Genomic DNA, 27,703 nt, shown 5'->3' with positions numbered 1-27,703 from the left:
ATCTCTGAATTCTGAAATTTGCTTTTTTAGAGTTAGGATGGAGAGTAGTCTATGCTTGATTTACCCCTTTTTGTCTGTCATAAGATGGTGGTGGGTAGGGTTGTGGTCATGCTTTTTAGTTTTCAGGAACTCTTATTTTTAGATAAGTTGATAGTCATGTAAGGAGGAAAAAGGGGTTAAATTTAAAAAAAGGTTGGACTTGATTGTTTAAGAGTGGTCGCCAGGAATTTAATTCCAGAGACTTTTTTTTTTTACCGTTTATTAACAAAATGTAGAAAGAGTCAAATAAGAAATCAAAGAGAGGATAAGGTTAAGATATCTAGCCTAAGCACTAAGTAATTTATATCTGGCCCCTCCCCACTCTCCCCCAGAGAAGGAAGAGTTAGTTTCAGCTGGCTTTGGCAAAGCTGAGGACCCAGGAAGTTTCTCAAGAGGATAGGTCTTTCCTGAGACTGGTCTCTGCAGAGAAAAACCAGAAGTTAAGAGTCAGCTTTTCACTCACCACATGTCAGCCCAGTCAGGAACAGGGTCTCAGGTCCAGTCAGCAAATCCTTCTGCCCCTCTTCACCAGCCTCAACTTGAAAGCATGAAGAATTGAATTCCCTTCAGGAAGTTGTCAATCCCTTTTAAAGACATTTTCTCTTGCTTCACTTCTTGTGTCTTCCTCTAATTTTTATGTCTGCTAATCACAGTTGATGCTCTGCTCTAGGACTGCCCAGAAAGCAGTCAGTCGATTCTGATTTATTACCCACTATTTCACACATGGGTCACAGACCTCCCACTCCATGATTAAGTGGGCTGTTTACACTTTTGGTGATTAGATCTAAAAATGGGCAGATCTCCATACTCAACTTTAAGTAGGGTGTTCTAAAAATAGGGGTTACAATTTAATCTTCACAATCAGGGGAGAGTTAATTAATTTCATTGTTATAATCAGGGGGGAGAGTTAAATTTAATCTTCATGATCATTTTCATAATTCTCTATATTGCTAATAATTTTTTCTTTTTAACTTTTTATTCTCATAGCCAAGGTTTTGTAGTAGTTTGGGAACTAAATCAGGAGCGTCGTGGGAAACCAGAACGAATTTATGTATCTTCAGAACACAAAGGCCGAAGAGTTACAGCTCTCTGTTGGGACACAACTATTCTTAGAGTTTTTGTAGGAGACCATTTAGGAAGAATTTCTGCTATAAAACTGAACACATCAAAACAAGGAAAGGTGAGAAACAGTTTTGTTCTTTTTCCATTGAGCAAAGGAGTTTGATAGGGTTTTATAGATCCTTGCAGTAACAGGAGACTATGATAAACACTATACATCTTGAAGAACTGGTAAGAGCTAATTTTAATTTTTTTGAATGGAGAATGAGTAGGAGATAAAAATTTTTTTAGACCTCTATAAAGTTAATTATTTTGTGAAACTTTTGAGTGGGACATATCCTCAAAAGATAAGTGACTTAATGTCAAAATTTTGGTGTGCTTTGTTTTATGTATTTTGATATCTGAATTTTTGAAATTGGAAACAAGGGAACAATGTTTTAATTCTAATGTTTCATTATTCTGTGATGAAGTAAACTTATTTTCTACACCTCTCTTCTAATTCTCCTCTTCCCCCCCATATCCCCACCACAACTATTTAGGCAGCTGCTACCTTTATGATGTTTCCAGTTCAGACAATAACAACAGTTGATTCTCGAATAGTACAGTTAGATTATTTGGATGGAAGATTGCTTGTATCTTCACTCACTCGATCCTTCTTATGTGATACTGAGAGGTAAATTTGGTTATATTATAAGCTGTAATTTTTATTAGCCAAATAGTGATTTCAGCGAATCAACAAGTACTTGCCTGTATTTCTATTTGTTAGTTTTTATGTTTTTCAGGGGGAACAAATAGATGTTTGTCTTTCAGTTGAATTTGTCTCATGTATGCTTTTTGCATAGTGTATAGTTTTGGAATTCTCCATACTCACCAACAAATTAGGCTAAATAAAATATGTTCTTAGTTATCTATACCAATGAAAGGGAACGTGGAAATGTAGAATCTTATGGGTGGAAGGAACCTTGGAGGTTATCTAGTAACCCTTCTTGTAAACTTCAGATAAGTGGTTCTTTGGTTTTGACCCGCTTGCAGAAGACTTGGAGTATTGCGGAACTCATTTCCCAAGTAGTCCATTCTCCTTTGGAACTGCTTGGATGGGAAACAGAAAGTTTAGATATGAAGATGGAAAATCTTACTCAAGTAGTAGACATTCGGAACAACAGAATAGAGCAAACAAAGAGTTCAATGCAACAAGAAATATTAGAACAAAGTAGAGATATATTGAATCTGCCATCAAAAACAGTTGACCTGGAAAACAGGATATAGTGAGATTAATTAATTTAAAAATAATTAGATTTCTCCCAAATCATGACCAAATAAAAATCTTGGATTTTATATTTCAAGAAACCATAAAAGAAAGGTCCCAGGGCTGCTGAAACCCAAGGGCAAAACAAAAGAGATTGCAAATTTAATGCATTCAGAAATGGGATAGCCAAATCCTAGAGCTTCTAGTTTAAAGAAAAAACACTTCGGGTACTCAGGAAGAAAGAGAATACTAAAGAACCATAGTCAGGATTATAAATTATATAGCAGTTACTAAAAGTAAAGGAAAAATTGGGATATGGTATAACAAAAAAAACGAAAAAGACTTATGGACAAATGTAACTTATCCTCCAAAAATTGATTATAATCAGTCCTAATAGAAGAAAAATGGAATGTTGAATATATATGTAAATGGGAATAATGGAAACAGGGTTGGAAAGATGGGTTAAAACTAGATTGTGGAGGGCCTTACAAACTAGACAGAACTTTGTATTATCTACTTTAGGCGAAAAGGAACTAATACATTTCTTGAGCAGGGGAGTAAAATGATCAAACTTGTTCCTTAGGAAGATTATTTTGACCACTGTATGGAGAATGCAAAAGAGTCTGGAAGCAGAAAGACAACTTAAGAGGCTTTTATAAGGATGTTGGCTATGTATAGAGGAGACGGATGTGTTGTAGATAATCAATAGAATTTGACAACTTATTGACTATGAGAGGGATAGAGAGAGAAAAGTCAAAGTGGACTCAGAATGTGAACTTTAGTCTTTCTATGCTTTTCTGTGTATATATTATATGCCCCTTGGAGAGTAGTTCTCTTATGGAAGAAAACTGGGAAACACTGGTAACACAGTATTTAAAATGATTGATTATGTTAATTTTTTTATAGTGCCTATCAGTGTAGATAAACTATTATTATTATTATTATTTACAGTTTTTGAATTACAAGAATCACATTATTTCCCTCCCTTCCCTGCCTCCACCCTTCCTGCAGCCGATACGCAATTTCATTGGGTATTACATGTGTCCTAGATCAGAACCTATTTCCGTGTTGTTGGTGTTTGCATTAGTATGTTCATTTAGAGTCTATATACCCAGCCATATCCCCTCAACCCATGTATTCAAGCAGTTGTTTTTCTTCGGTGTTTCTACTCCCACAGTTTTCCCTCTGAATGTGGATAGTGTTCTTTCTTGTAGATTTCTCCAAGTTGTTTAGGATCACTGCATTGCCACTAATGGAGAAGCCCTTTACATTCGATTGTACCACAGTGTATCGGTCTCTGTGTACAATGTTCTCCTGGTTCTGCTCCTTTCACTTTGCATCAATTCCTGGAGGTCATTCCAGTTCCCGTGGAATTCCTTCACTTTATTATTCCTTTGAGCAAAATAATATTCCATCACCAACATATATCAGAAATTTGATTATGTTAATTTTTAATTATGTTTTGGTCTACTTCCCACTATCCGCAATGGCCTTTTATTATTACTTCTGAATAATACAGCAAGCATTAATTAAATAAGATACAGACAATAAGAAGTAACTACTATTCTTAAATTGCTTGAAAAGAATAACGTTCTCATAAATTAGTGCAAAAAATATAAAGAGACATTTTTAAGGGACTATTGAGGGAGAGCAGGAAGTGCCTTATATTGGAGTTTCTACTCAAGCTTTTTTTTTGGAACCCTTACTGTCTATCTTAGAATAATTACTGAGTTTCAGTTCCAAGGCAGTGTGGTAAGGGCTAGGCAGTGGGGGTTAAGTGACTTGCCCAGGGTCACACAGGTAGGAAGTGTCTGAGGCCAGATTTGATGCACTTAAACATAATCTTGAAGGGAGAGGGATTTTAAGGCAGAGGTTCAAAGAGAGACAGCCTTCCAGATACAGGATGCAGCTGATGCCGAGGTGCAGGGGCAGGAAGTAGGATGTTGTATTTGAGGAACAGCATTAGGCGGTACAAAGAAGGACGCATGTAAGGGGAAGTAATGTGAAATCACCTTAGAAAGAAAGGTAGCCAAAATGAAATGATTTGAGTTTTGAAGTTCCTGTCATTGACTACCTTCTGTTTGAAATGCTAGTAAGTAGGAGAGAAGAGAGTCCTGGGCCAGAGAAAAAAGAGACTAAGCTCCTCCTATTAGGCTGTGTTTTCCTGCAATGCTATCCACAAGAGGTATTGAATACTGAAAATTTGAACTCCTAAATAAAAATCAGTTTGTTGTTCATTAGTAGGCAACTCTCCCTGTCTTTGAGGAGCTAATTAGGAAACTTGCATGTCTATCTTTAAATCTGGAACTCTGTATATCTATATCATTATTAGAGTAAAAATTATGAGACTGGCCTTAAATTAATAAAGTTTTATTAGAATTACTTGGATAGGTAAAAGATGAGAAATAGAGAGAGATTTAAACTAGCCTAATCTAGCTCCCAAGGTGGGTGCTTCTAGCAGTGATCCCAGCAGCAAGTTCCTTCCCTGGACACCCGAGACAGAGAGAGCTTGCACTTCCCTGTTTGCCCCTTTTATCCCCTCTTTTATATCTGGTTCAAGTTCAGAGCCATCTCTAGTTCAAGTTTAGAATCAAGGAGCCTATGCCTGGGACGTAGGGATATAGGGACCCAGGGATGTCATCAGGGCAACATCCCATGCATGACTCCTTATGGGTGTAAATTCCCTTCATACACCCCCACCCCCTTGGGAAGACTAACATGTTAAATGTCCTCACTTGGGTTCTCTAGGAGATTAACATGTCAGGTCTCCCCAGTGAATCATTCCACATATGTAGCCTATACATATAAAGATTTTATTAAATTATTGCACCTTACATAAAGGGAATTACAACAATTTTGGGGAATAGGAGGGAAAGAAAGAAGAAAAGGAAAAAAAAGATTGATAGACGCATTGACAAAAAACCAATTTGGGAGCACTCTCCTTTGGCATAAGATTTTACATTCAGAATAAATAATAGATTCAACACCCTTTAGTTTAATTCGTCATATCCCAAAGTTCACTCTGAATCTCTTGATGTTGTGTGTGATGACTATAGGTATACTTATGGCATCTTCTCCAGAAGATCCACTTTCTTGATTTGGGGTGTTGGTGATTTTTCTTTTCCAAAAAGTTGCTTAAAAAAATATATGTATATATATATATATATATAAAACATATATATGTATATGTATATATATAACTTTTTTCCTCCTTTTTTATTAATAGAGAAAAGTTTTGGAAAATTGGTACTAAGGAAAGAGATGGAGAATATGGAGCTTGTTTTTTCCCAGGAAGAAGCTCTGGGACTCAGCAGCCCTTGATATATTGTGCCCGTCCTGGTTCTAGAATGTGGGAAGTGAACTTTGAAGGAGAAGTTCTGAGCACACACCAGTTCAAGAAACTTCTCTCCTCATCACCTCTTCCAGTAATTAATCTAAGGTAGGGATTGTTGTCTTTCCTGGGAGGGGCTTGGCTTGATATTCTTGAATTCAAAGTATATTTCCTAATTCAAGGATCACTTATCTTCCTGGATGAGAGTCTATAATGTACCTATAATGCAATTGCTGTTATCATTGAAAGGCTGTATGATAGCAATCATAAAAGACTTTAATTACTAATCAGAGTGTATTGAATAAGAACATATTTTCTTATCTGTTATGGTTTTAAGTTTTTTTATGTTCAGAAATTTTTTTAAGCAGTGAAGTAAAAATAAAATAGATATTCTGCCATTAAAAAGTATGTTATTTATTTCCTAGATCAGAGCCTCAATTTAAAACTACAGTTGGTTCATTGCAGTCTTTGACCTTTTCCAAACTCTTATATCTAAGGTAAGCCTCTGCTAGTTCTTTGCTCTTTTAAAAAGTTGTAAAAACTTTTCATATTTCATTGATTGTCTTTTAAAGTTGTTTTTAATTCCTCAGTTTATTAATTTTAAGAGTAGCCCATGAGGGGGAAGCTAGCACAGTGGTAGAGAGCCAGGTTTGGAATCAGAAGGACTTGGATTCAAATCTGGGCTCAGAAATTTCCTATCTCTGTGACCCTGGGCAAGTAACCCCCAATTGCCTTGCTCTTGCTACTTTTCTGTCTGAGAATTGATAGTAGGACAGAAGGTAAATGTTTTAAAAAAAGGTAGCCAGTGGCAGTAAGGAAAAGCTTTGAATGTTATGTAATAAGGGATTATTTGAATGGTAAATGATAACTAAAGATCCGGGCTATTAATCTTCCTTCCTCCCTTCTTCCTCCCTTTCTCCCCTCTTCACCCTTCCTTCTTCCCTCCCCCTCATCTTTTCTCCCAACCGTTTTTCCTGGTCACATTCCAAATCAGAATGCTCTCCTTTTGAATGACAGCTTTGCAGTCCCAGCTATTCTAGCCTTGTTGCAGGCTTTTCCAATTTCTCTCTTCCACAATCCCCCCTTTTCGTCTTTGGAAAAAGATGCAACCAACATCTTGTATTAATGGTACTTGCCTTTTATATATATATATATATATATATATAGTTACATTTCTAACTATGTAATTTTAAAGACTGTACTATGTTAAATATTCCTCTACCCTCGCAAAACAACAAATTCTAATCTATTTTAGCTATTCTGTCTACCTAATTCTATGCTAAGTTTGGGTATAGGAAAATGGTTTAGGTAATAGGGATTTTACATAAATATAGTTTTGAAAATACTAAATCATGTAACAATTTAAAACAATTTCAACAGTATTTTGAATATATAACTGTCTTATCTCCTAATATCTGTAAATTCAACTAAGTAAAATTTTCTATTACTAACAATTGTTAACCTAAAATCATGTTATCTAACTTCTATACTTAAGTATATGTCTGTCCCTACTTCCCTAAGACTTGGAACAAATTTTTCTAAGCTGTCCCTATACTTAGTTATTAGAACTTTAATAAATTATTCTAATATAATTAGTTTGTTAGTACATTAGTGTTTACATATGTACATAAGTTGTATCTATACAGATTTACATATGTATAATTATAATATATTTGATTTCTGCGCAAACTCATGCTGATAAGAAATTTCTTTGAATTTTCCACAGAAATTTATATATCAGTGTGAATTTTGTGTTTTTCAATTATGCATATGTTATATATTTACACGGTCCATGAGATTTTTTTTCCACATTGGATTTATGTGTAGCATATGTATGTAGTTATGTGATGCTAACATGTATGTTGCTTTCTTACATAACTTCATGATCACAAGTCCAAAATTTCAAAGTCCTTTCAAAGACATGGAAGGTCTTTTGATGTTGATTGTAGAAACTATGTTTCTTGGTCTCTTCATCTGTGCTGCATGCCACATTTTGTCTGTTGTCACCTATGATTGAAGTCCTGTGTCCTTTAATATTCAGGAACATACCAGAACAATCAGGAACATGCATACGTGTAAGGTTTTTATATGTGCATGTATGTAAGATTGAAATTTTTCATTGTGCATGGAAGTAAGGTATGAATTCTTCATGAGTGCTTGTCAGTATTCAGTAGTTGTTCTTCATGTGTGGGAAGTAAGCTTTTCATATGATCATCTGCATGAGTGGGTGTATGCAGTATGTATAAGTTCTTAGATTTATGTTAAGAATATGAATTTGAAGTTTTCTTATCTTTTGATTGAATTTTTCACAAGGGGATTTATTGCTTGCTGTCTTCTAGATATATTTTGGAGATACAATTTGGATATAATGTATTTCATTTGGTCATGGAGTTATGTTTTCATGTTAAGTAACTTTGTTACTTTCTTTGTTGTTACTATTGTTGGCAGAGACTTTGTATAAACTATGTAGAGACTTTTCTTTGGAGCTAATTTTTTAAAATGAATATTTTTCTTTTTGTCTGTTTTACTAGCTATGTTCCTTTCTGGAGTTGTTTTATTTCCTTTAGAAGCTTTTCTGTCAATCATTTTAACATGTGTAATGCTCTCTTGCCTGTTCTTTCTGTTTTGTCTTTAATATCTTTCCATTATGTTTTCCTTCATAACTTTCCATTTATAGGTTTTTATTCATAGGGACTGTCGTTGATTATATTGCTAGGGCTATTTTTATCAGATGTCATATTCATGTATCTTCATTGATGACATGACCAACCACATTGTTGTTTCTTGTGAGATATCTGAAACTATGAGGTAATATCTTCATGGTATACCTTCCCTCTCTTCCTTCCCCCAGCAGAGATTGTTTTAGGATGAAGGTTATGGGTAGCCTGTTTCAGTTCTCATCTATTAGTTGGTATTAAAGTGTTTGATAACAAATTCATCCAATGTGAATATGCTTCAGTAGCATTCGAGGTGTTTGTATTTGTCATAGTTATGAAGCTGGAGTTTGCTACTAAAAGCTTAGGAGTTTTCTTGTTGTGATTATTAGTCCTTTTTTTTTTTAATACTTAAGATTAGTCTTTATTCTCACAAGGTTTTTGTGTTCTATGTTACCCTATGGAACTCAAACTAATCTTGGTTTCACTCTTACTGCATGAATGGTATTTGTTATGTTTTTGAAGTTAGAGAATAGATGTGAAATTGTATATCTATCTCCCCTCATTTTGTTCTTTACTATGTTCCTTCCCATTCATAATCAGTATCTGTATAAGCCATGTAATTGATATGGCATTGGCATCCTAAGCCTGGGATTGTGGGTTTGTGTCCCATCTGGGGTGCCAAATTATAATAAGAGATTATTTGAATGGTAAATGATAACTAAAGATCAGGGCTATTAATCTTCTTCCCTTCCTCCCCTCCTCCCCCCCTTCACCCTTCCTTCTTCCCTCCCCCTCCTGTTGTTCTTCTATTAGTCTCTTTAAATCAACTCAGGGTGAGTTTTATGATGTCTCAAATAAATTAAGTAAGGGGTTTATTGGGAAAGAAAGGAAAGATAAGAAATGGAGGGAGAGAGGGTTTGAGGTTTCCCTAATACTAGAATGAGTCTTAGGTTGGAGGATGGTGGAATATAATTCAAATTGAGAAAATGGGCTGATAGGTCTGAAAGTTAGTTACTATATCACAACAGAGCAAATCAGAGAGAGCTGGACTTTGTCCTTCTTTCTTCTGTCTCCAAAGCCAAGAGACCTTTCTCCTTTCTGTCTTCAAGGTTAAAGACTTCAGACTTCAGTTGGTCTCATCTTTTCTTCCAACCATTTTTCCTGGTCACATTTCAAATCAGAATGTTCTCCTTTTGAATGACAGCTCTGCAGTCCCAGCTATTCCAGTCTTGTTGCAGGCTCTTCCTATTTCTTCCACAATTAGTGGAACCAAGAGGCCTTAGAACTGTTTGACATTTGCAGACCTCTATTTCAGTTTTCAAATAACTCTAGATCCACAATTTTTCATTTCCCAATTAAAAAGATCTCTCAAAGAAATCCATGTTGGGGGCTTACTACTTAAGAGCTTAATATTTATATCTTTAGAAGAACTCTACTTTTCTGCCTCTCTGATACCCCACGTAGGTTTTAGTGATGTTTGTGTTATTGTTTTTGCCTAGCATTCACTGGGAAGTAGCCTTATATTTTTTTAAAAACAATCAGTGCATCTTGTTTAGGCCTAAGGCACTTACCGACAACCAAGTAAACTGCTGTACAAAACTTAAATTCCACCCAAAATAGTTTAACTGTTGTTGACAGAAAGGAAAGATATGTTCTTTAGTGTGACAATATGGCACTAATATCTATCATTGTATTTGAACAGTATTGTTGCCTCTTAATGTCAATTTATTTGCTCTGTTGTCATTGTTATTTTTGGCCTACTTTCTGATCTTTTCAGTCCAAAAAGTACTTTAAAGTACCTATTATATGAAAGTCACTGTACTAGGCCCCAAGAATATAAAGGGAAAAATGAAAAAAAAACCAGCCTCTCTTCTGAGGAGCTTATGGCTAATGTTCTTACTGTGTTGGAGAGATTCAACATGTAAACAGTATCCTTGTGGAGATTTAATTGATAATTTATGGAGAAATGGGCAAATGTAGACAGGTAGATTAGGAAAAGTTTCTCCTGGGAGGTGATATCATTAGGGAGTCTTGAAGGAAAGGAGGGAATCTAGGAGGTAGAGGAGAAGATGTACATTTCAGGTGTAAAGATTAAAATTAATATTCAACACTTCAAGTATTATTTTAATACTATTTATTAAAATCCACTTAGAGCAGAGAGAAATTAAAAACAGCCAGAGAAATTTAAAAAAAAACAACAGAGAAAAGCCAAACAGCCTCTCCTTCCTTCATGCTGATACCAGCCCAAGAGACCACGTGGGCGGAAATGGAAACTCACAACTCCATCCATGTAAGGAGTCACACAAACAGCAAAAGGGGATTGTGGGAAATGTAGTCTCTAGGGTTCACAATTCTAAATCAATACACAGGGATGGGGATCAGCTGGCACAGAGATGGTAGTTGGGATGCAAAAAAAAGCAAATTTGTTAGTTTGGCTAGAAAAGCATACATGATGGATGTTAATAGAAGGAATTAGTCTGGAAGAAAGGCTAGTGCCATATTGTGAAACTTATATTTTATTCTAGAAGCAATTGGAGCCACTAGGAAATTCTTGAGCAGGAGGGTAACATGTTCAGATTTTTGCTTTCAGAAAATTATTTTAGTAGCTGTGTAGAGAGTGCATTTGAGTCTAAAAGTTGAGAGCCCCAGGAATAGGCTGTTGGAATAGTTTGGGTGGGGGTGATGTGAGCCTGAATTAGGATGGTTGCTGTGTGAGTGGAAAAAACATGTATGAAAGATGTTTTGGGGGAGGTAGAAAGTGGCAACTGGGAAAGTGGCAACAAGGGAATTCCCTCCTTTTTTTAATTAGGTTGACCAGTACCTTGTCTATTTTGTTTGTTTTTTTTTTCAAAGTACCAGCTTCTTGTCTTATTTATTAATTCAATAGTTTAATCACTTTCAATTTTATTAATTTCTCCCTTAATTTTTAGGATTTCTAATTTGTTTTTTTTCTGGGGGTTTTTAATTTGTTCCCTTTCAAGTTTTTTGATTTGCATGTTGAATTCATTGATCTCTGCCCTCCCTAATTTGTTAATATATGCATTCAGGGATATGAATTTTCCTCTGAGTACTGCTTTGGCTGCATCCCATAAGGTTTGAAAGGATGTCTCACTATTGTAATTTTCTTCAATGAAATTATTAATTGTTCCTATGATTTGTTCTCTAACCGATTTTGGAGTATCATATTATTTAATTTCCAATTGATTTTTGATTTTGCTCTCCGCGTACCCTTACTGATCATTATTTTTATTACCTTATGATCTGAAAAGGTTGCATTAATTATTTCTGTTTTTCTACATTTGTGTGCCATGTTTTTATGACCTAGTGTATGGTCAGTCTTTGTGAATGTGCCATGTGCTGCTGAAAAGAAGGTGTATTCCTTTTTATCCCTATTTATTTTTTTCCATATATCTATCAACTCTAATTTTTCTAAGATTTCATTCACCTCTTTTACCTATTTTTTATTTATTTTTTGATTTGATTTATCTAAATTTGATAGTGGTTGGTTCAGATCTCCCACTAGTAGAGTTTTATTATCTATTTCCTCCCTCAATTCTAGTAGTTTCTCCTTTAGAAATTTGGGTGCTATATACCATTTGGTGCATACATGTTGATTAGTGATATTTCCTCGTTGTCTATACTCCCTTTTATCAGGATGTATTTACCTTTCCTATCCCTTTTAATCAGGTCTATTTTTGTTTTGGCTTTGTCAGATATCATGATTGATACTCCTGTCTTTTTTCTGTCAGTTGAGGCCCAATAGGTCTTACTCCAACCTTTAATTCTGACTTTGTGAGTTTCTACCCGCCTCATATGTGTTTCCTGAAGACAACATATGGTAGGGTTTTGGATTCTAATCCACTCTGTTATTCGTCTACGTTTTATGGGTGAGTTCATCCCATGCACGTTCAGTGATATGATTGTCATTTGAGAGTTCTCCAGCATTTTGATATCCTCCCCTAATTCTGATCTTTCTTCTTTTGCTCTTACCTTTTGAACTCGTGGTTTATTTTAAATCAGTCCCCCTAGTCGCTTCCCTTGTTATGCTTCCCTTTCTAGCCCCTCCCTTTTTGTTCCCTTCCCCTTCCTCCCTCCTTCCCTCCCTTTTTGTGTTCCCTACCCCCCTTGGTTTTCCCTTCTCTATTGCCCTGTTGGATAAGATAGAATTCAAGATCCCAATGGATCTAGATGCTCTTCCCTCTCAGAGTTTATTTCACTGAGAATAAGGTTTTAGTATTACCAATTAGCACTTTTCCTCTCCTTTTTATAAGAGAATTCTTCCTCTCCCCTTCCCATGTATATCTTTGTGTGACAAAGATTGTTCTATTAATTTATTTCTATTTCTTCAAGTATATCTTAGTGCCTTCATTGATTCTCCCTTTCCTTTTTCTTTCTTTTTTTTCTCCTCCCCTCCAAATCATGTTAATGCCCCAGTCTTTCCCTATGAGTAATTCTTTTGATTACTCTATTAATGCATACAATTTTTGAAAGTTGCATGTAACATTTGTTACAGTTAAAAGAGTGGTTGCCTTAAACTGTGACTGCGAAAATATGGTTTCAAGACTTTGAATTGTCAAAAGCATAAAGATAATTTTTTAGTGTCTTGATTTTATATTAAAAATAAAGTGATTGCCATGGGAAAAAATTCCCAAAATATGAAATACCCAAGTCAGCTGGGTTTTATGGAGATTTTAATTAATACAAATTAAGGAATTAAAAAAAGGGAGAGAGAGTAAGAGGAAATAATGAGAAAAGGGCTCGGCCAGCCTAGGCCAGTCTAGGCTTAAGCCTTAAGAGAGAGATCAGTCAGTTTTTCATCAACTCACCACAAGATCCTTCCAAGCAAAACTCTAGTTTTCAGAGAGACTCTCCAGTATAGCTCCTGAGCTCCACTTCAGCTTCCAAGGTTGAATTCTTTCAGCCACCGAGAGAGAGACCAGCCTCTAATTCAGCTCTTAAGCTGAATTACTTCAGAGGCCTTCTGACCTCCCTTTAAAGAGAATTTTCTCCTATGTCACCTCCCCTAAGTTTTCATATCTACCAATTACAGTAAACATTTTCCAAAGGACTGATCATTCTTAATTCACACCTGAGTAGACTAAAACTTTTGAGTAATTCACACCTGTTATCACCTTCTCTGGGTAGACTAAAACCTCACACCTCTTGCTAAGCTTGCGTGAACTTTTAGTGATTAATTTGACCTTCATAGGTACTTAGCACCTTTTTGTATTAAATCTAAAAATAGACCCAGCTTAAGGGTTTTAGCTTTACTTTAAGTATGGGTTAAGTACTTTTCATTGTTCAGTAAGGAGTTTACAACTTTATCTTCCCCTAAAGTATGCTTAAGTATGGGTGGAGTAATGTAAAGTTCTCACATACATTCCTGACTAAGTACCTCCATTGTTTAAAATGGGGAATAGCCTTAACTAAATGTTCTAAGGTAGAGTCTGAGAGAGTTTTTAAGATTCACGAGTCTGAGAGAATTTAAGATTCACACATTTCCCCCATCTTAATATATATAATTTGATCTAATTGTGGCCCTTATAGAAGAGAGTTTGAATAAAAGAAAAAATAAAGTACTTTTCTCCTTTTCCTTTCTTTCATATTTACCTTTTCATATTTCTCTTGTTCTTTGTGTTTGGATGTCAAACTTTCCACTGAGTTCTGGTCTTTTCTTTATGAATATTTGGACATCTTCTATTTTGTCGAATGCCCATACTTTCCCCTGGAAGTATATTGTCAATTTTGATGGGTAGCTGATTCTTGGTTGAAGACCCAGTTCTCTTGCTTTTCTGTATATCGTGTTCCAGGCTTTACGGTCTCTTATCGTGTTCGCTGCAAGGTCACGTGTGATCCTTATTGATGCGCCTCTGTATCTGAAGTTTCTCTTCCTAGCTTCTTGTAATATTTTCTCCTTAGTTTGGAAGGTCTTGAATTTGGTGATTAAATTCCTGGGGGTTGTCTTTTGGGGATTTAGTATCGAGGGTGTTCTGTGAACTCTTTCAATTTCTATTTTGCCCTCTTGTTTGAGAACATTAGGGCAATTCTCTTCGACGATTTCTTGTAGTATGGCATCGAGGTTTGTGTTAATCTCTGGTTTTTCAGGTAGACCAATGATTCTCAAGTTGTCTCTACTTCCTTTGTTTTCCTGTTCTGTCACCTTGTCAGTGAGATATTTTATGTTTTCTTCTATTTCATTATCTTTTTTTTTACTTTGCTTCATTAATTCTTGCTGTTTTGCAAGATCACTGTCTTCCAGTTGCTTAATTCTGGTCTTTAAGGAGTGGTTTTGCTTTTCAGTTTGATCAGCCCTTCTGTTAGAGGCTTCCAGCTCTTTCTCCAATTATGAGATTTTGTCTGTCAGGCTGAAGATCTCTTTCTGAATTTGTTCCCATTTTTCTAGCCAGAAGGTTTCCATCTTTTGGATAAGCTCCATTTTGAGTTCTTCCGGAGCTTGTGGATAATTTCCATTTTTTTGGGTGTGTTTTGATTTTGTTTGCATTTCATCTTCTTTTTCGTCTGTTTTCCCTCCATAAAAGTTTTCAATAGTCACTTTTTTCCACTTCTTCTTGGAGGGTTGATCTTGGGCACTCTGAGCTATCCCTTTGGTGGTCAGAAATCTGAGTGAAATGGGCAGATATTGATGTTTTTGCTGCAGGCTGATTCTTCTCAGACGCCGGAGTTTGTTGGTGCGCCCGCCCACGTGGTCTGTGGTCTCTTCTCTCCCATGCTTGCAGGCTTCCCCTGAGCAGGCTTCCCCTGTCAACCGCTCCGTGGGGTAGTTCCCTGGTAGTCCTTGTTAGTTCCCAGGGACCCTGGAGTGCCCCCGCCCACCCTCACTTCAGCGAGGAGAGGAGGCAATTTTGCCTCCGTCCGTTTCTAGAGTCTCCGGGCTTTCGCAGTTTGCAGGAGCCCCCGCGGTCTGGTCTGCATGTTCTCTAGTGAAACTGCTCTGAGGGGTAGTTCTCTGGGAGTCCTTTTTATATCTCAAGGACCCTGGAGTGCTCCCCACTCACTGCAGAGATGTTCCTCACTCACTCGCTGTCTTCGGTGAGTGAGCTGGTCCCTACTCCAGTGTGGGGGAAGGCAGCTCAGCTCAGCTCACGCTTGGCAGCGAGCTTTCTCTCCCTCTTATAGTTTGGAAGTGTTCAAACCCCATGTACCTTCATTGTTGCGGGTTGTTGGAAAGTCCCTCTGATCTTCCAAAGATGATTTTTATGCTCTTTTGTGGTAGTCGTTCAGTTCGGGGGAAGAGGAAGAAATTCGCATCTAGATTGCCGCCATGTTTACCCGGAACCATAAGCATTTATTAATGGCCAACTGTGTGCTAGATGCACAAAATGCTGTATTTTGTTCTTTTGGTTTTGCTTTTTCCATTCTGCTTTACTTTATACAAGTTATCTCATGTTTCTCTGAATTATTCTTATTCAATATTTCTTCTGATTCAGTAACATTCTGTTCTGTTTTGTATTTTTTTCCCCAATTGCACACAGAAATATACTTGTTAACATTTATTTTCTGACATTTTGTTATCCAAATTTTCTCCTTTATTTTTTCCCCTTCTCTTCATTGTGAGGCAGCAAGTAACATGGTATAAGTTATATGTGTGCTATCATGTAGTACATATTTCCATATTCATCATGTTGTGAAAGAAAACACACATTAAAAAAACTCATAAAGAAAATAAGGTGAAAAATGGTGTGCTTCAATCTGCATTCAGCCTCCATCAGTTCCTTCTGTGGCAGTGGATACCCTTCTATTTACCATAATTTGATTAATTATTTCCCAGTTTATGGATACCCACTTTTGGTTCCATTTTTTCCCTCTACCACATCAAGTACTTCTGTGAATATTTTGGTGTATATAAGATCATTTTTTTGAGTCTTTGATTTCCTTTAATAATATGTCCAGGAATGGAGTTAATGCCTTAAAGGATATGAATAAGTTTGGAACTTTTTTCACATAATTCCAAATTATTTTCCAGAATGGTTGATTAGACTGCTTCATAGTTGTCTCAACAGAATATCAATTTTCAGTTTACTCTTGGTGTCTCCAACATTGATGATTATCATGTTATTATCATCCTGTTGAATGTCTGTCAATTAGATGGATGTGAGATGAAACCTCATTTGTTTTAATTTGCATTTTGAGCATTTTTTTATAAGGTTGTTTGATTTTCTCCTATTGAAAAACTGAATACCTTTTGACAATGTGTTTATTAGAGAGCGGTTCTTGGTCTTACATATTTGTGTCAGTTCCCTTACAAATCTTGGATAGCAGACTTGTAACAGATATTTGAATGCACAGATATCTTTTCACTTACTGAAACCTTTTTGATCTAGTCACATTGATTTTGTTCATATAAAAAGTTAATTGTATGGAATTCAAATCATCCGTTTTTTATTTTATGATCATTCCCCAAGCCTTTTCTCAAAGATATTTTTTCTTTCCAAAAAGATTTCTTGGATTGGCATCTTTTTCTTTATAATTTAGAATTTCCATTGTGTTTGACTAAGTTTCAGTGAATCTATTTTTTTCTTTTAATTTTTAATGTTTTATCTTTCTTTTTATTTTAATAACAAATTTTCCCATGTTTTCCAAAGTTGTATGATTTATGTTGTTTCCTTCCCATCTTCCCTCCCCTCCTTCCTGAAGTTGACAAGCAATTCAATCTGGGTTTTATATGTATTATCACACAAAACCCATTTCCATATTATTCATTTTTGTTAGTGAATAATTTTGTAAAACCAAAACCCCAAATCATATATCCAAACAAACAAATGATAAATCATATGTTTTCATTTGCATTTATACTCCAGTAGTTCTTTCTCTAGAGGTGGAGCATTGTTTCTCATAAATACCTCAGAATTGTCCTAGATCATTGCATTGTTTTTAGTAGCAAAGTCAATTACATTTGATTCTCCCATAATGTTTCAGTTACTGTGTATGATGTTCTCCTGGTTCTGCTTATTTCATTCTGCATCAGTTCATGTAGGTTTTTCTTTTTCTGAAGTCATGACTGTCAATGTCATGACTGTCAAAAAGTCAAATGACTTTTTCTGAAGTCATCCTATTCATCAATTCTTATAGCACAATAGTATCCTATCACCATCATATACCACAGTTTATTCAGCCATTTCCCAATTTTCTTTAGTTTCTAATTCTTTGCCACTGCAAAAAGCACAGCTATAGATTGAATCAGTATTTTTAGCATGACTTTTTTTAGCTAGATTACCAATGGTCTGCTGCACCTGTAGATTTTGCCTTGTTTTGTCATGTGAGAGTCTGAATTCTTGGGTATTTGTGTATCCTAATGCCCCAGAAATGGATGCCAACACTTTTAGCTCCTTTGTTTTTTCTTGCAGTGAACACTATGTCTTGACTTGGAATGAAAGAGGCATTTATATTTTCATTCCCCAAAATGTTCAAGTTCTTCTTTGGAGTGAAGTCAAAGGTAACCTTTACTTTTGTGCTACTATATACTTTTAAAATTGTTTATTCAATAAATGTTTTAAATTGCCTTCTTATAGAAGCCTGTGTTTGGCAATGGGAGAGATCTAAAAATGAACAAGATTTGGTTCCTACTCCGTCTTCATGGATTTCTCAGTTTAATAATCTATTCAGTGAAAGGTTTAGTACTGTAAAGAGATTTTTCTTGAATGAATGAAAAATCACTTATTAAGCCTTTATGGTCAAATCATTGCTGAGCTGAAGGAGAACAAATGGAACAGCATGACATTTTAATGTAGAACAAACATCTGAGGTTTCAGCTCTAGGATGGATGAGAAAGTCCTGTGGTCCTTAGGGGGCAGCCTCCGAACAGATATTCAATGCCTCTTTTGTGTCAATAAAATCACATCAGTTTCTGATGCAGAACAACTTGCCAGTGCCAAAGGTTTTTATATCAAGAACTTTTTCTGTGCCTTGAATAGCTGTGGCTACAGCCCCTCAGGAAGCATCTGCCAGGTTATATCTCAAAACAAGATGCTGCCAGGATGAACACTGAGGACACTGGACTGCAAACAAGAGCAGTAAGGGTGTTTGGCTTGCCTATCACCTGCAGCTTTATGCCTCTTCACCAGAGACCCTGCTGCTCCAGCAAGACTGCCCAGTCCTTAGTCCTTCAAAGATGGAAATAATATTTGTCACCTGCTTTTTGATTATCTTCATTATTTATATGGTCATTTCCTCCATATCACCTATAGAAAGGAACTTCTGAAATGTCTCTTTTTTTTTTTTTGAATAAGGTTGATACTTAGTAGATTGTTTCATGATACATTTCTTACCAATCGTTAAGTTTCCTCATTCAACCTTCAATTTTATATTGTTTTCCCATTAATTTTGAGTATAAATAACTTACTTAAATTCTCCCTGAATCTTTATACCTTTAATTAGAAACCCTTCTGAGTTTTATTTTGGGACTTCAGGGAAGCTTGGGGATCAGGTAATGGCTTCCTTTCAGATGTAATGGCCAATCTATTGAGTTTGCCTAGTTTGTAAGGGAATGAGTAGAATTAGCATTCTTGATCACTGAGAGTCCTTGATTGTGTTACTTTCTCATTTCTTTACTGTTTTCCTGACTTATGGAAAAGAAATGAGAGAAAGGTAACAGTCATTCCGGGAATTATGTTTCCCTCAAAATTCTCTCTGTCAGATAGTTTTTAAACCCCTCCAAGACTCCCTCTTCTTTGAGACATTTATTTACTAGAAATTTGCTCAAAGTAATTTGCATATTAAGCTTCAGCTACCTCAAAACTTTTACAACCTGAACTTTTACATAAACTACTTCTTTTTAAATGAATGAATTCTTATTCCACAGAGATAGAAGGTGGTTTGTCATTACTTCTCTTTTACAATCTCATGTAATTTGCTTGATATTGAAGTAAGGGAATACACAGTTGATTATGTTTACATATGCTGCTGCTTTAATCTTTTTTGATTGCCTAATAACTATTGCAATAAAGATCATGGGGTCATAGATCCTAATATGGAAGGAAGGGATAAAAGAGAGGAACAAGCATTTATAAGCACCTATTATTCCATTCACTTTTTTAAGTGCTTGACAAATATCTCATTTGATCTTCACAACAACCCTTGGAGCTATCCTCCGGGCTGCTGGTTATCTTCATTTTACAATTGAAAAATAGGCAAACAGATCTTAAGTAATTTGTCCTGGGTTACACAGCCAAGTTAGTGTCTGAGGTTGGATTTGAACTTAAATTCAGGCACCTAGCTGCCTCAAAAGCCTTCTAGTCTAGTTTCATTACTTTACAAGTGAGGAAATTGTGTCCCAGAGAGATTCTTTGACTTTCCAACATCAGATAGATAATAAATACCAGAGACAAGATTTGAACTCTCATCTGTCTTCAGAGGCTGTATTTTATCCCCAAACCAGTGCTGTTTCTTTTTATATAAATTCAGCTAAACCATCCTTTGACCTCCCTCTCTTGTCATATTTTATTGGGAGGAATTTTTCAGTGTACATTATAACCTTGTACTTAAATTTATCTCAAAGTGCATCATTTAAACTTTGCCTGGAATGATAATGTAGCTGCTTGCAGCCATAAATTAATATATTTGTGGGTGGAAACCTGAGAAGGAGAATGGAACTGAGGGAAAATGTATAAAGGATGGAGAGAGAGACAGAGAGAGAGAGTGAGACAGACAGACAGACAGACAGACAGACAAAGGAATAAAGACTCAGAGGCCCAGTTAAAAAACATGGGCTCCATCATGCTTGCTCCTCTGATAGTATTGAGAAAGAGTGCTGCACATATTCCCAAATGTTTTTTCTTTTTAAACCTTACCTTCCATCTTGGAATCAAATACTGTGTATTGGTTCCAAGACAGAAGAGTGGTAAAGACTAGGCAATGGGGGTTAAGTGACTTGCCCAGGGTCACAAAGCTGGGAAGTGTCTAAGACCAGATTTGAACCTAGGACCTCCCGTCTCTAGGCCTGGCTCTCAATCCACTGATCTACTCAGCTGCCCCCTATTCCCAAACTTTTATTGAAGAATACAGGAATGTGAAGTGGGAGATATTTAATGAATATGTGACATGGCATAGGATTTAACATTGACTCAGTTGACAACCATAAAATCATAGAGGTGGAGGTTAATCAAACATGTGACTTGGTATGGAATGTAGTCTAACAAGGAAGTAGCTAGGACCCTGTGTTAGCTAATATCCTGCCCAGGAATTCTTTTGACCTTTGGACTGAAGATTTAGAAATACAATAATCAAGAAGTAACATGACCCTATGTCTGGTATATGAGCACTTAGGTTACAAGATCAATACATGAATAATACTTTCAAGATGATAATATACTTGGGATGCTACAGATAAGATAGCAGCATTAATGATGAATCTTTTTAATTTTTTAAAAAGATATTCAGGATGTGGCTGTTTACAGGAATGAGCTATTCTGTCTACACATGAATGGAAAAGTCTCACATTTGTTTCTATTGTCCGTGGAGCGCTGTGTGGATCGCTTGCTTAGAAGAGGCTTGTGGGCCTTGGCTACCCATACTTGCTGTTTGTTCCAGAACTCTATCATCCTCAGCAGAGTAAGTTAGAGAACCAATCTAGTTTCATGAATCAAAAGTTGTCACTATTTCTAGCCTTATAGGTTGTCTCATTGATTCTACCTGTTTATTAAATATTTATTGTCTTAGTCTTTTCCATTCATGATGGTATCCTACTGACTGAAGCCCAGTATTGTCAGTCAACAAACATTTATTAAGCATTGACTATTGCCAAGCATTGTGCTAAGTGCTAGAGATCAAAAAGAAAGGCAAAAATGAAGCCTTTGCATTCAGGGAATTCATATCCTACTGGGAGAGACAACACAGAAACAACTATTTGCATGTAAAATATAGAGAAAGCAGAGGTCAAAATAATCCAAGAGGGAAGGCCTCTGTGAGCGACATATAGAGGAGAGCAGATATAGGAGGTCCTGATCTGATATAGGAAGGAAACTGGGGAAGCCAAGAGGAGGCAATGAGGAGAGAGCCAATTTTAAGGCATTGGGTCAGGAGATAGGATATTGTGTGCAAAGAACAGTAACGAGGCATAAGCTGCTGGATTATAAAGTACATGGAGCAGGAATACAAGGTAACAAGACTAGAGAGGTAGGAGGAGGTCAGGTTATGAAGGATTTTATTTATTAAAAAAAATTTTTTTTTAAACCTTTACCTTCCATCTTGGAATCAATACTGTGTATTGGTTCTAAGGCAAAAATGTGGTAAGGGCTAGGCAATGGGGATTAAGTGACTTGCCCAGGGTCACACAGCTGGGAAGTGTCTGAGGCCAGATTTGAACCTAGAATCTCCTGTCTCTAGGCAGGGCTCTCAATCCACTGTGCTACCCAGCTGCCTCCTATGAAGATTTTAAAGATCAAAGCATTTTACATTTTATTAGGATGCAATAGGGGCCACTGGAAATTATTGACTAGGGGGATGAGAAGCTTAATTCTGTGCTTTTTGAAAAATCAGTTTGGCAGAATTGTGGAGTATAAATTGGAGTAGAGAAATCTTGAGAAAGAGAAATGAATTAGAAAGCTCTTATAATAGTCCAGGTGTGAGAACCTACAATAGGGCATGGCTGAGTATGTGGATAGAAGAGATCATATTTGTTGGGAAGGTAGAAAGAGACATTGGGATTACATTATGAAAGATTTGAAAAGCTAAAGAGTTGAATACATACTTTATCCCAGTAGCAAGAGGGAGCCATAGGAGTATATTAAGTAGGGAAATGATGTCATTTTCTCTATGCTGAAGGAAAATCCCTTTGGTAGTGATTGTGGAGAATGGCCTAAAATGTGGGAAGAGACTTTAGGTAGGGAGAACAATAGGCTCTTGGCATGATCTCTGTATGAGAGATAACAAGACTGATTGAGAAGACCCTCTGGGCAGTACCATTTCTGGTGATGGGTAGAATAGTTCTTTAAATTTTACTTACAGGGAAAATTTAAACAAAGTTCAATCCAGACTTATCTTTTAAGTCTTCTTTTCTTTTACCAGAAATGATTTAAAAGTGGGGAATAATTTTTATGTCTATTATGACTGATTAAATCCTCTGTTCCCAAAATAGTTGTCTTAAGTGTGTTCAGTCATTTTTCTCCTTGTTGGGCATTGTTAGAAGATATTTGGGTTAGGCTTATCTACCATATGATTTATTTGAATACATATCCTTAAACTAACACTGGGATCCACAACCAACCTACTTTGCAGCTTAGCAAAGACATTAATGGATGCTTTTTTATAATTTTCTTAGGCAAGAAAAACTTTACCTATTGACAAGTTGGAGCACTTGAAATCACAACTGGACATCACCACCCAAAGTAACTTAATTGCTCAACTAGAAGAATTGATTTCAAAATTGGAACCTTTAGATTCTGCCTGTAGCAGTAGGAGAAGCTCCATTTCCTCGCATGTAAGTGTGCTTAGTATTGATAGACTTTTTGATTGTAGAATATGGTTTGCTTTCATCAAGCTGAGCATAGTTAGAGTCACATCCCTGAGACTTCCTTCTTTCCTTCCTCATAATAGCTTTCTTCAGACACTTATTTTGGCTGAAGACCAGCAAAATGGGATTGCCATTTGGTAGTCTTGGTTCTGTATTTCTGTTCTGAATTTATTGATTTCCATTCCTCAATACATTTGCTTTTTGTTTCCTTTGAGGCTGTATAGATCCTTTAGTGAATTTAAACCATCTATTCAGTTGATCTAATTATTTTCAAAGAAGCTTAAATTCTTCCTGTATATTTTCTCATTTCATATGCACTATCACTGTCAGACCTTTGGGAGAATAAGGAATATAATATGTGTCCATTTTCATTATGGAAAAATCATGTGGAGTGGGTTTAAGTGATTCTTTTAGAGGTTGAAAGTGATTTCCCAACAGTTGGAAATGGAATAGAAATCCTAACCTTTCTTCAACAGTTTGCTGCTCAGCTGTGGCATCTACTGGACACAGAGGAAATAAGCTAAAGATAATTTTCAGTGAATAATGGAAAGTGGAGGTCTTCTTTCTTTTTAAGCTTTTTTTATACAAAAAAATGCAAAACACAACTAAGCCAAATGGTGATTTGGTTATATGTAATCAAATGTTATATGTAATTGTTTTGTTTTTAGGAAAGTTTCAGTATCTTAGATTCTGGCATTTATCGTGTCATTAGTCGAAGAGGCAGCCAGTCAGATGAAGACTCTTCCCTTCACAGTCAGACACTTTCAGAAGATGAGAGATTAAAGGAATTGATTGTACATCATGAAGAAGACCGCCCAGACCAGGGTAATGGCTCCTAAGGCCATGGAGCCTCCTGATGCCTATTGATGGAAGTGCTTTGGAATTCTGATGTCAGTCTATACTAGCCTGGTACCCATGATTTTCCACCATGGGTTTCTTTTTAATTTCTTAAAAATTAAAAAAAAATTTTTTTTCATTCTTTAATTAATTTAGAATATTTTTTCATGGTTACATGATTTTTGTTCTTTCCCTCCCCTCCTACCTCTGATGAGCAATTCCACTGGGTTTTACATGTATCATTGTTTAAAACCCATTTCCATATTATTAATATTTGTGATAGAGTGATCATTTAAAATCAACATCCCATGAGTTTCTTTAAAAAACATTTTTATTTGTATTTTTTGCTAACTTCACTCTTTTCTTTTTAAAGATTTATTGATGATGCCTTTTATTTTTTATAATAGTGTCATTTCTAGATATACTCTCTCCCCACCTTTGGGACCTTCCCTTGTCTGGGAAAGAGAAACATTTAAGCAAAACCAAATGACACAGTGCCTGTGATTGGTAATGTCTGCATCATTCTGCATCCCATAGTCTTCCACTGTGTGTTCATTATTGCTTTGGCTGACAGATGGCAGCTAAGCCCTTATAAGATTAGGAAGAGTGGGTTTTATATGTAAGTAGATTCTCTTGGTTTCCTTTAAGCTAAAACTTCATACTGCTAAGTCAGTCTCCTAATTCTGACCCATTTAGATGGTAGGAAAATTTGTACAGAGGTCATGATAACTCAGTGGCCTTGGAGATTTTTCCTCATGAACCATAGCCCTCTTCAAGGATTGGAAAATGATTAGTGTAGGGGCTATTTCCTTTACTCTGTTCAAAAAATTTCAAATTTAATGAACTATTAGAAGTGATCTCAGTTATGATTCTGAGGCCCCTTTAGGCTTGGTGATAGAGGGCACAATTCAAAGGATTTCCTGTGTGATCAGCAGACTGTGCCTGGTGGTGGGCAGATAAGAAACTTAGATTGATCACAGTTTCTGCCCTTATGGACTGTACAGTTAAGTAGGGGAATATGATATAAGTACTCTTGATTAATTCATCATAGAGGGCAACCAGATGGTGTAGAGGAAGAGCCTGAATTGTTAGGAAAATAAGGGGCATCTCTCAGTGCTCATTGTCTCACCTTTTTATGAATTGGCAATATAGGTCCATCCCACGAACTTGCATTTTATCTTTTTCTATTTAGGTCTCTTGTGATTTGTGTTTTTGTTTTCATTTCCTTTGATCATTTAAAATTTTATTTTTTAAAGACAGGAAGCTCTAGTGTGATCAAATTTTGTTTTTCATACTGCTCCTTCCTCCCCCAATTCTGTTTGTCAGACACTGTATCTCATGCTTCAGTGACAGATGAGTCAGATCGGAATGAAGCTTTTCTTCCATTTGGCATTCCATTATCATTTCGTTCTTCATCTCCTCTCGCCTCTCTTCAGGCTGTCAAGGAAAGGTATCTTGTTCCTCAACCACTTAAAAAAATGCCCATTGTCATCACATTGACATTTCACTATGTTTAGAAAAAACTTAAGTGGAGAAAGTTCTAGCTTTCTTTTTTTTTTTTAAACCCTTACCTTCCATCTTAGAATCAATACTATGGATTGGTTCCAAGGCAGAAGAACATAAGGGTTAGGCAGTGGAGGTTAAGTGACTTGCCCAGGGTCACACAGCTAGGAAATAGCTTAAGGTCAGATTTGAACTCAGAACCTCCTGTCTCTAGTCTTGGTTCTCAATTCACTGAGCCACCTAGCTGCCCCTAAATTCTAGCATTCTTAGCCAGGAAGATGCTATCTTCACATAGGCTTAAATAAATGTGTGAGCAGATGAATACATGTGGGTTTTTGCAAACAAAGGATGCATGTGTAGGGACTTTTCTCCCTCTTGTAGATAATTGTAAACTGTTATTGGATTCAGTAATAGGGAAGAAAAGTTCTCAAGCTGTTGCTGGCCTTTTTTGGATCTTGTCTCAGCATGAATTCAAAATTGAGAAATTAATCCTAATTCTTACTTTTTTGCTTAACTATAGGTTAGTATTTGTATTTATACTTTGTGGAAGGGGCATACACAGATTTGTCTTAATAAAAAGCCTTTATGCCACTGCTTAAATGACCATCTAGATCTAACTAGATATAAATTCTGATCATTGATATGGCTATAATAGTGGGTTGCCAAAATAACCACCAAACAATTCTGAGTTCTAGTTTGTCTTGAAGGGAACAGGTGGCCACATAGCCCACTTTGATTGTTTCGAAACAAATATTGAAGCATGTATCAAATAAAATAATAACATTTTTTTAAAACTATCAACAAGTCTTTTTTAGGATCATTTAAAAAATTCAGTTAAAATAACTAAACCTCTGTTAAGGACCTACTATGTGCATGACACTGGGAGAAGTTGAAAAGATGACTTAAACATTTTTAGCCTTCATGAACCTTACAGAGTAGTAAGAAAGGAAGTAAAATATTATAACATGATCCTTAAATGGGTTAGAGATGAAGTGTGTGGTTGATGAAATTATGCTAAACAAATATTTTTTAAATAAATGAAGTCAAACCTGAGTGATAGGAGCTGCTGTGGTATAAGCCTCAAACATAAAATCTTCTATTCCCACAGAAATTATTTCATATAAACTTTTTGACATTTGCCTTCCAGTGTTTCTAGTTTTGTGCGGAAAACTACTGAAAAGATTGGCACCCTTCATTCAAGTTCTGATTTAAAAACAAGACCTGAAGCCACAGGTGATGAGCAGCCCCATGAGGAGGATGCTAACATAATGTCCTGTCCCCAGGAAGATCAACATGAGTAAGTCTTAGACATAGTTAGCCTAGATAAGTGTGCAAAATTGGCTTGCTGAACTGAGATAAAACTACAGTAGCAGGGTCTGGGTGTGCCGTCACTGACAGAGAGAGTGCTGACTTTGACTCAGAATGACCACAGTGCCAGGCCTGAATCTGACACTTAATAACTGTGTGACTCATGTAAAAGTCATTTAATCTCTCTTCATCTTCATTTTCCTTGTATAAAATAGTTTCTGTAAAACCTTTGTCATGGTACAGTGAGGTTCAGATGAGATTTTACCTGTTGGCATGTAATGTTGTATATTAGTGACTCAGAAATGTTGTCTGGTGTTTCATCGCAACCAGCTACCTTTTTTGAGCCTTTCTTTAACATCCTTCTGGCTAGTTTGATTGGGTTAGGAAATTTATTAGCCATTATTGGCATGAATAGAGAGCTTACAAGAAATCTAGCCCAACCTCCTTTTTTTGGAGCTGTCAGTGAACATGCTGGACTAAGAAGACTGGAAAGGTAGGAATGGGCTAGGTCTTGGAGGGCTTGAAAAGCCATAGTGAGATCTACAGGGCTTGAAACACTTACCTAAGGTCAGTCACACAGAGAATACATTTAAATGTGAAAGAGACTGTGGATGTATTCAAATCCAACTCATCATTTTTCAGATGAGGAAACTGATGCCCAGAGAGATCACTTGGCTTGTCCAAGGTTTAACAGAAAATAAGTACTGGAGCCTGGATTTGAACTGAGAACCTCTGACTTCAAATGTAGTGATCTTAAAAACTACAGCAACCCCCTGTTCTATTAATTTCTGGCATAGTGTTCTGCTTATATGCTGGTCAGATAGGATTGTATTACAGAGGAGCTTGGCAGCAAGAAGTATATGTGCTTTTCATTTGAAGATAGGGATTTGAGGACCCCAGTGTCCTGTCATCACCATAAAGGGAGGCATGAAAGGTCAGTTTGGTCAGGCTTCTGACAGATGTTTTCTGTCCTCAGAAACTATTTAGAATTCCAACCCAGATCAGTGCATTGATTTCCTATTTATGTCCTCCCTTTCGCTTTGCACTATGTCCTGTTGGTCAGGGCACTAATTGATTTGATTGTCAGTGTTCTCATCTCTAAAGTGGAGGTAATAAAACACTCTAATCTTAAAGTTTTATATAAATTTGAATAAGGGGAGTCAGGCCAACAAGCATTTATTAAGCACCTAGTATGTGTCAGGTATTATACTAAGCATTGGGGATACTAATGAAGGCAAAACTAGTAGAAATAAAAC

At 36.2% G+C, this 27,703-nt stretch overlaps 1 protein-coding gene across 4 annotated transcripts in view; it reads left to right on the top strand.

The window, feature by feature from the left end:
* Nucleotides 1-27,703, top strand: part of HPS5 (HPS5 biogenesis of lysosomal organelles complex 2 subunit 2) — a 66,583-nt gene that overhangs the window by 19,027 nt on the left and 19,853 nt on the right. For all 4 annotated transcript variants that reach the window (XM_007497010.3, XM_007497009.3, XM_007497008.3 and 1 more), the window contains 10 exons: nucleotides 1,027-1,219; nucleotides 1,638-1,771; nucleotides 5,571-5,783; nucleotides 6,101-6,172; nucleotides 17,698-17,786; nucleotides 20,721-20,899; nucleotides 22,608-22,766; nucleotides 23,468-23,624; nucleotides 24,963-25,086; nucleotides 26,287-26,436. In XM_007497010.3, the coding sequence (XP_007497072.1) occupies nucleotides 1,027-1,219; nucleotides 1,638-1,771; nucleotides 5,571-5,783; nucleotides 6,101-6,172; nucleotides 17,698-17,786; nucleotides 20,721-20,899; nucleotides 22,608-22,766; nucleotides 23,468-23,624; nucleotides 24,963-25,086; nucleotides 26,287-26,436 (1,470 nt within the window). The remainder of the gene's footprint in view (nucleotides 1-1,026; nucleotides 1,220-1,637; nucleotides 1,772-5,570; nucleotides 5,784-6,100; nucleotides 6,173-17,697; nucleotides 17,787-20,720; nucleotides 20,900-22,607; nucleotides 22,767-23,467; nucleotides 23,625-24,962; nucleotides 25,087-26,286; nucleotides 26,437-27,703) is intronic.

This window comes from Monodelphis domestica, chromosome 6, assembly GCF_027887165.1.
Source record: "Monodelphis domestica isolate mMonDom1 chromosome 6, mMonDom1.pri, whole genome shotgun sequence".
In the NCBI taxonomy this organism is placed as follows: Eukaryota; Metazoa; Chordata; class Mammalia; order Didelphimorphia; family Didelphidae; genus Monodelphis; species Monodelphis domestica.
Note: the sequence above shows the minus strand (reverse complement) of the source record. Positions and strands in the feature narration are given on the sequence as shown.